We start from the raw sequence: 9442 nt of genomic DNA, 5'->3' as shown, positions 1-9442 counted from the left end.
GCTCATGTATTCAACTAAAGGTGCCCACGATAAACTCTGAAATATTTAATGCATTTTCAGTACTTCACAACATAATGTGTTTGGATTACCAATTATAATTTATCAACTCAATAAGGTAGCTATTGCGATGCCTGTTGACAGTTACTTTTGCATTAGACATCACCAATATTAAATGATACACTCCAATTTTATATAGTCGGGATATTATTGTTTATGCCTTGCTTTTGTACATCGTCAAAAACTATACCTCCATACCGCTTAAACCAACCTCAATTTGATTTTTATTTTAATTAACTTAATTTGAAGTCGTATAGAATGAACTGCATTTCATGATTATGTATTATAAACTAACAAGACGGTAGGTCATTAAATATATTATTGTAAAATAAATTGCATCATATTAATTAAATTTTTCTATCAAAGTATACTATTTGACAAAAAAGATGCAAATTTTATTCAACAAATTGATTAATTAATATTTAATTTGAAAATAAAAATGTATTTAAAAAGGTATTCGTAATAAAATTGTTCATGGCTAATAGCCATAATCCAAATGATTGATTCAAAATTAATTGAATTATATTTTTTTAATTAAAAATCTTGTGATCAGATAGTTATGGAAATGTAAAACGACTGTTTTTAAAAACAAATTATTACTGTAATATCTACTGATGTAGGAGCTAGCAATCGAACATATTAGGTCCACATTAAAAGAAAAATTTTTTATTAGGAAAATCATTTATCAGGTAAATCATATAAGTGATGTGTCGAATAGTTTAAAGATTAAAAATCGTCTTGTTTTTGAAAATTAAGATCTAGTAATTTTGTTTTTTAATTAAGTACATTAATGGTATAAAATATGTCATTATAAAAAAATATTTACACTACTTAAAATCCAATATATGACATAAAAAAACTATTCCGTTGGAAATCATACGTGATAAAAGCTTTTGTTCATTGGAGTGATTTTTAAATTGATTATTTTTAAAATATTTGAAAGTTACTACTATTTATTCACGTTTAAGTTATAATTAATTACAGAATATTCCAAATAATTAAATTAAGAAATTTATATAAATATCAGAAGGTGATTTTTTCCAAATACATAATTTGTTCATTGAAAATAATATAAGTAAAAAATGCACTCTACGATATTTTGGTTTTAATACTATTTAGTAGTTACTAATTGTACTAACGAATAATTTGTTTATAGAAAATTTAATTATTTCACAAACACATACATATCAAGAGAATATTATTTTGTTCATATCATTTTAACTCGCACCCTTAGAACATTAATTTAATGTAATACTAAGTAGCAGTAAGTATAGTGCAAATGTCGATAATAATATAATGAAGTTCATTTAAACATTATAATCAAAATTGAATGAACAGAAAGCCAGGGTTTATAATATAATCTACTTAGTGCCAATATTTGAAGGATCTAATCAAATTATTCTGATCCCTGGACCCTTAAATTTTATTTCCTATTAAAATCATACTTCATCGGTGTTAATTTAATTTAATAGGTATGAAGCCACTTCCATTCTTGAGTAATCTACTTTTGTGTAAGTACCTTTGTACCTTTAATTTTAAAGTCATAAAACTTTATATATATTGTAGTACCTACAAATTTGTATTGTTAGTATTAATACATTTGTAGTATCTACAGACTAGCGGCATTTTCATAAAATAAACTGTGGTAATTATACACGAATAAAACAACACACTTAATAACACTAAAAAATAATAAGTAGGTATAACGCAAGACAAATAACAATTTAGAAACCTGAAGTGATTATCTTTTATAGTAACTAACAAGTAAGCTATATTATTAGGCTTGTCATTTGTCCCGGTTTTAAAATCATGTCTTGGTGTTGCAGCCGATCATTCAGTTTCTCCCGGTTAATAGAATCTGAGAGAAAATAATATTTAATATTCTATTATTTAATAATAAAACATAGAATAATATTGTACATTATGTTATTATATTATTATATGGGTATAAATAATAATTATATATTTTTGTATTAGCTAAAAAATATTTAAATTAAGAAATTATATACTTATTTTTGTTTCCACATGGACATTACAAAAAAAAAAAAAGTTATTTAATATGATTTCCCGGGGACATGGTAGGAACCTCCATTTGCTAACCTTTTCTGAGCTAACAATTGAAGCTGGAGAACTTATTATGAAGAGGATAGCCGAAGAACGCAAAAAAAGAATGGATAACATTAATTGAAGATTTAGATATGGTCAATAACAGCAACAAAGCCTGGAGACTAATAAAAAGCATGAACAATGAAAAACAACAACCAAAAGAACACATAAATATAACACCAGACCAAATTGCACACAAATTATTAATGAATAGCAAAACAAAAACAAAAGGGAAGAAAACTAAGTTAAAATTTAAATGATATGAAAAATAATGCAAGTGACATCAACAAACTGTTCGAGATGGATGAGCTAAATATGGCCATCGGAGTAATGAAAAATAGGAAAGCAGCGGGCATCGAAAGAGTCATGACAGAACAGATCAAGCAATTAGGCCCCTGAGCCGAGAAATGGCTATTAAATATGTTCAATAGCTGTATCGAAACCCATAGTATTCCAACAGAATGGTTCAAATCACATGTTTTGGCATTATTGAAGCCTGGAAAAGCTCCTACAAATGCAAATAACTTTAGACTCGTATCATTATTATGTCATACATATAAAATGTTTGAGAGAATGGTACTGAATAGAATAAACCACAAGATAGATGGGAAGCTTAATCAGCAACAAGCTGGCTTTAGAGCTGGTAAGTCATGCACAGGGCAAATACTCAACCTTGTTGAAGAAATAGAGAAAGGTTATGAGAATAATGTAATAACAGGTACAGCTTTTATCGACTTCAGCGCTGCATATGATACGGTAAATCTTAGGTTACTGTTTAAGAAAATATATGAGCTAACTGAAGATGCGAAATTTATAAAAATCATTAGTCTTTTTATTTTTCTTTAGTTTTTTTGTATCACTGTAGACCAAAAGTAGCAGATGAAGAATACAAAACAATGGATTACCTCAAGGAAGTGTTTTAGCACCAATTTTATTTAATATTTATACTAATGATCAACCAATTGGAAACCAAACGAAGTACTTTATATACGCTGATAACATTCGAGGAGGTGGAAGAGAGTTTGAACGTCGCACTTAATACTATGAAGGAATATTATAATGATAATTATCTCAAACCGAATCCAGCAAAAATACAAATTACCGCTTTCCACTTACAAAACAAAGACGCTAAGCGAAAATTGAGAATTAACTGGTAAGATACAGAATTAGAGCACTACAAAGAACCAAAATACTTAGGCATTAAACTTGATCGAGCCCTGACATATAGAAGTCATTGTGAAAACATGAGAAATAAAATAGGAACAAGAAACTGCTTACTTTAAAAACTGGTTGGCTCTCAATGGGACGCAGACCCTCATATCTTGAGAACAGCCTTATCATTATGTTACTCGACGGGTGAATATGCTTGTGCTGCATGGAAAAACTCAGCACATGCCAAAAAGGTAGATGTGGCCCCAAATGTAACTAACAGATTAATTACGGGGTGTCTGAGGCCAACACTAGTTCAGAAAGTACAAGTACTATGCGATATAGCACCCCTAACATAAGACGAGAGGTGCCAGCAAGGGTAGAGAAAACAAAACAAGAATTAGATTTAAGACATCCTCTAATGGAAGTAATCTCACGGGGAGACGATTCAAGTCAAGGAAATATTTTTTGAAGACAACAATTAGCCTATCACAAAAATCTGAAGCAACAATAATAAACTTATGGAAGGAGGGAATGAAAAACCATAACTCACTGCTATGGAAGAATTCGAAGGAAAGCCTACCAACCAGAAGTCATCTACCATGGTCGATATGGAAGACACTAAATAGATTACAAACCGAAATTAGAAGAACTGCGAGTAATATGAAAAAATGGGGATTGAAAGAAGATGAGAAGATTCTTTGTAAAAAAGAAGATCTATTGACTCATGAAATTTCAGACAAGACAATACATATTGCGGCTTATTGGGAAGGGAAGGGAATATAAAGACCGATACGACAAGAAGAAGATATGATGTCCCGTTTTAGGGATTTTAATATCTGGCAAACCTGTATATAATATCTAGATCAACTGTTATAATTAAAATACGTAGTATATACCATTGTTAGGAGAAAAATTGGAAATTTGATAACAGTTCATCAATGTACGTTATACTATATGCGTGATCAGACTTTAATAACAGGTAGTACACAAGACAAATATATAAATGTAATACTGGGTTATGAGAACGGAAAGAAAATACGATCTTCAAATCATGAAAATATCATTATTGCTCTTTAATACGAATATAATTAAAATTGTTTTTAATTTTCACTATAATTCTGAACGTTGTTTTGTTAGAATCATAACTTTAAATTATCATAAATTGATAATTTAAATTAAATCCGATTTTGTGTTGAAGAGACACGGCTCGTATACACGTCTGTGGTTTATAGATAAATTGAATGATCGCCGTTTGTTAAATTTATTTTGTTTATATTTATAATAGAATATAAATGAAATAAAATACTTCAAAACATTTTATATTATAATAAGTTTGTACAAGTATCCAACATCGCGTTTTAGCATTTAATGCCTACGTTGAATCCTTCAAGTACGTGGACTGAAAAAATATAGGAACGCACGTCAAAATAAAATAACTAATATATGTACACGAGTATAGTTTTACGTATTAATTTATAAATCATGGTAGTGTGTACGACACAATAGTAATATAGCATAGCATCAAGTTGATCAATTTAATGTCTCAAACATTATCGAAAACTGTACATAAGAAAAAATAACATCCCGTCAAAAACCACAGTAATTATATTGTTTATACTGTATCAGAGGTAAAAAAATAGTGCAAGTACATACAATGTACCTCTTTTGCTAACGCTACCTTGTCCCGAACCCGATGGTGGGCACAAAAATTATCCTCGTAACATCTGTCCATACATGTTATTAAAAATTAACACGTCGGAACGCAATGATTTGTCTATTAATAATAAAATAACTGTACGTTCGTGCATTTACGTGACGTCCGCACACGCGTGCAATAATTGACTAAGGGCCGAGAACATACATGAGGTACACTGACTGCGACGAAACGAGAGTGATACAATAATGAAGTCGTCAACCGTGAAATAGTGGAAATAGTGATAGGGAGAGCAGACGTGCCGGACGTAACGAGGGAAATATTACGTTATTGTTGCGTTAAACATCTGATTCATAGTTGGACCGTGTCTCGAAGAGAATCACGTTTTCCGCCAGCAAAGAGATTTTCAAGCTTCGCTCATAAACATCCGTCAAACTGCAGCTGTTGACGTCTACGAGTTCGTGGTCGTTGACTTATCATTGTTATTCATTAATTGATAAGAGTTTCGTGCATGTTGTAAATAGTAGTGATGGGAATTTTTGGGCTTAACATTGTGGAATTTTGTATTCTAATTAAAAATTAAATTAATTATAAAACACGTGTAATTATCAAAACTTTATTATGTCATACTATAAGAATATTTAATATTTTGCACAATTCAAAATTCGAATTTAGAATAAAATCTGGATTTCAAAATCTAAAATAAAATTTTAGAGAAAACTCCGGAATTCGAATTTTGGCAAATCTAGATGTTTCCCATCACTAGTATATAGACGGAACACAAAAAACGAGCACACATTGAGTTGTTCAATTGAATAATAGTAATTACTTCACTACGATGTAATGGATTTTCTTCATTAATTACGTCATCGTATTGAGGAGTCCATTGCAGTTGCATTCATACCCCCACAGTGGCTTTAAATTATAACGGCAGAGAAGAATGTAATTAAATGTATCATATTCACAACAAAGTGTAAAAAACATATTAAATTGATAAGTTGGGTTTTATCTTCTCCCATAACCAGAGGCGTGCCGAAGGAGAGGTTTTGAGCGTTGAAACTCCCCCGAAATTTAAATAAATATTTAAAAATTTAATAAAATTAAAATCAAATTTCATGAACTTTCATCGAGGTTATTTTATTATAAAAGTGATTATGATCACGGATAATATTTCGGATGTATATTGACTATTGTATTCCCCTGTCAAGTGGAAATTGTAACCATCCCCCTATTACCCTCCCAAAAAAAAAGTTCTTAGCACACCCCCTACCACAACTATATCTTCTGATTATTGGTGTAGTTTTGAGTTTTAAAAAATACATTCTTAGTACTATTATAATATCTATAAGTTAATCATTTTATGATTATTTAAAATTGTAATTTGTTTTTGAATTTAAATATTACAGCTGTACAGGGGCGGATCTTTAGGGGGGAGGGGCGATCGCTTCCCCCCTTGGGCTTTTTTTGTTTACAGATTTATTTAATATTTTTTATATAGGTATATATAATAATTTTATAAATACCTATAAATTATGTATATATTTGTAATATTAGGATGTTTCATGATAATAAATAATAGTTGTGACCACGGTTCTATATACAACCGAGGTTGTGATAAAGCGACCTAGCTATAACGATTGGTTTTATAATATATAGATAAGGTATAGGAATATTTGAAAACTGTAGTTTTAGATTTATGTAATTCCTATAGACATCAATAACCAAACGTAGATTTGTATAATCAATAGCTTATCACACAAGAAATACTCCGTGTACTGTACTACGTGTACCACACACATGAAAACATTATTGCATATATAAAAGAAATCATTAATAAGTTTGCAAATGAAGAAAAAAGAGATGTTAAATTATTATTGTAATTAATATTTTTGAATAGTGAATTTTTATAGGTACGTAAATAAAGATATCTAGTTAATTATTTATACTATGCACTGTATTTATTTTTCAATAAATTGGTTAAATAAAGTCCAAGTATTCATTCTGCTCTATATCACTCATAAATATTCCTATTCGCCCTCCCCCCTTAACCAGGCTTCAGATCCGCCACTGCAGCTGTAATATCTTTCACTTATAACAAATCAGAATTTGTAGTCTTGTTCATAATCAAAACTATCTCATAAATAATATGTTACTGAGTAACAAGTAACTGTTTGTCATTTATTAATAATTATGACTTTGAAAAATGTTTTTTTTTGTCAAGCGCGGTGATCTAATATTTTCTGATCGAAAAAAATTATTTTTGATTGGATCTGTATTACCATAGAAAATTAAAATTTCAGTTCATGCATAACAAAATAAATTATTATTTAAGAAAAACGAGTTTTCCAGAGTAAAACAGTTAATATCAATACTATGTAAACATCTTCCACTATTCATTTGTTTTTGGGTTTCATTGCAAAAAATGTTATTGCAATTTTATTCTCACAGTGTGCCAAGATTTTTTTATCAAATATTCATTATGATACTCTGTTGTCCATATTTTATTAGGAGTCAGATGTTTCAATATGGGCTCGAGTATATTAAATCCAACACCACCCGTACATTTTACAGCTAAACAATAAGGAAATAATAAAATATTATATTATTATATTATTAAAGAAAAATTCAATTTGAATTGAAACTAAGAATACGATGCACTGTCTAAAAGAGGAAACAACATTTACTATCAAAATTTTTTATAACAAATTGAACGTAAGTGTTTTGTAGACTCGAAATTTTAGAGATTTCGCAAATACTTCTGAAATATACTTTTGTTCTGCAAAATATTATGATAAAATTAAATGAGATCTTCGAAATTAATTCCAATATAAAACTTCTAATGTTTGTTGGATGTAGTATTTCATCTAACGGTCACAACGGCAATATCTTTTATAATTTTCTTTTTCTTTTCATCTGTTCTAGGTATTATTATTGGTATATTGGTGGCGATTATTCTTTCGGTGTATGAACTCAAAGGTGCATATCTTAGAATTAGACACACATAATCCATGTGGTAATTCAAACATTTTTCTTTTTCGAACAATTTGTTAGTGTTTAAAATATAAGCTCACTACAAGTATTCGATTAATCTTAACAATCTTTTTAATATTGGTCTATACTAGTTTCCTTTTAAAAATTTTTAAATTTCAATGTTTTAGTTTAATTTATATTATTTAGAAAATAAATAAGTTATAAACATAAAAAGAAATTTTACTGTTGTTATAAGGAAACCTAGGACCAGTTTCCATTAGCAACATACTTACTAAATTAATTTAACCATAACTTATTTTTATTAACTCTTTTTCTTAGAATATAGATATGTTGGCCTCGAAGGTATTTAATGTAATAAATTCTACATTTGGTTCTAGGTTTCCTTGTAACAACAGTAAAATTTTTTTTAATGTTCATAACTTATTTATTTTCTAAATAATATAAATTAAATTAAAACATTGAAATTCAAAAATTGTTAAAAGGAAACTAGTATAGACCAATATTAAAAAGATTGTTAAGATTAATTGAATACTTGTAGTGAGCTTATGTTTTAAACACTAACAAATTGTTCGAAAAAGAAAAATGTTTGAATTACCACATGGATTATGTGTGTCTAATTCTAGGACATGTTAAATAATTATTAATAGGTATGTTAATAATGTAAAATTATTTAAGAAAAACATTTTTTTTTATTAATTTATTTACTATTTTATTTATACGTAAGAAAAAGAAAAATAATATTTACAAATAAATATGTTTTACACTTATTTTTAATGTGAAAATGTAGATTTATATAAATAATAATAATAATAATATAATATAATAATAATATAATAATAATAATAATAATTATTTATTTATTTTTATTTTATTTATTTTATTAATAATAAAAAGTCTGTTATACATTTTTTTGTCCTAACTCTTATAAATCAAATGAAGATGCTCATTTATTAATCACAATCTATGAATTGATTTTGTATGTTTCATTTATAAACTCATATACGTTGAGCTAAACATAGTTTATATTAATTTTTCATAATGCAGAAAAATTTTGGTGGAATGTTTTGAAAAAAATTGTAAAATATCAATTTTCTTCATTTTTTTAAATTTATCAATATAAAAGGAAATAGTTTTCAGCTCAATGGGTTCACGTTTAAGTGAAAGTGTTGATATGATTTTCATTAATTAATATAATTTAATCATTAATTAAACGTGAAAATTTTCCGTACAGTTCTGCAACTTTTTTTTTTAATATTTCTGTAAATCAATTGATTGGAATTAAACACAATCATAGAATTGTGTTTAATTTTTTAATTGTTGGTAGTTTTCAAATTCTTAAGTCACTACACTCAATTTGATCATTAAATAACTGTTCGATGTAATAGTGATAATTCGTACTTTATATTTGGTAGTCCGCTCAATTGTTTACCTGTCGTGGCCCGTCGAAAAAAAAGTTTGGTAACACTGGTTAGGTTAGATTAA

At 28.1% G+C, this 9442-nt stretch overlaps 1 protein-coding gene across 1 annotated transcript; it reads left to right on the top strand.

The window, feature by feature from the left end:
* Nucleotides 1-2463: 2463 nt before the first annotated feature.
* Nucleotides 2464-3086, top strand: LOC112690293. Its single transcript, XM_025564273.1, has 3 exons — nucleotides 2464-2546; nucleotides 2613-2881; nucleotides 3010-3086. Exons 1-3 carry the CDS (start codon nucleotides 2464-2466, stop codon nucleotides 3084-3086), a joined length of 429 nt encoding a protein of 142 aa, XP_025420058.1.
* Nucleotides 3087-9442: the final 6356 nt, after the last annotated feature.

Source organism: Sipha flava, unplaced genomic scaffold (genome assembly GCF_003268045.1).
Source record: "Sipha flava isolate LNK unplaced genomic scaffold, YSA_version1 49_pilon_pilon, whole genome shotgun sequence".
Lineage (NCBI taxonomy): Eukaryota > Metazoa > Arthropoda > Insecta > Hemiptera > Aphididae > Sipha > Sipha flava.
This window is presented reverse-complemented; position numbering and strand designations above follow the sequence as displayed.

What these genes read in the sequence shown, in the direction of transcription:
- LOC112690293 (XM_025564273.1), top strand. Translation starts at nt 2,464, where the DNA reads ATGGATGAGCTAAATATGGCCATCGGAGTAATGAAAAATAGGAAAGCA. An exon ending in GTCATGACAGAACAGATCAA is followed by an intron (nt 2,547 to 2,612) that starts GCAATTAGGCCC and finishes CGAAACCCATAG; the next exon opens with TATTCCAACAGAATGGTTCA. An exon ending in TGAGAATAATGTAATAACAG is followed by an intron (nt 2,882 to 3,009) that starts GTACAGCTTTTA and finishes ATTTTTCTTTAG; the next exon opens with TTTTTTTGTATCACTGTAGA.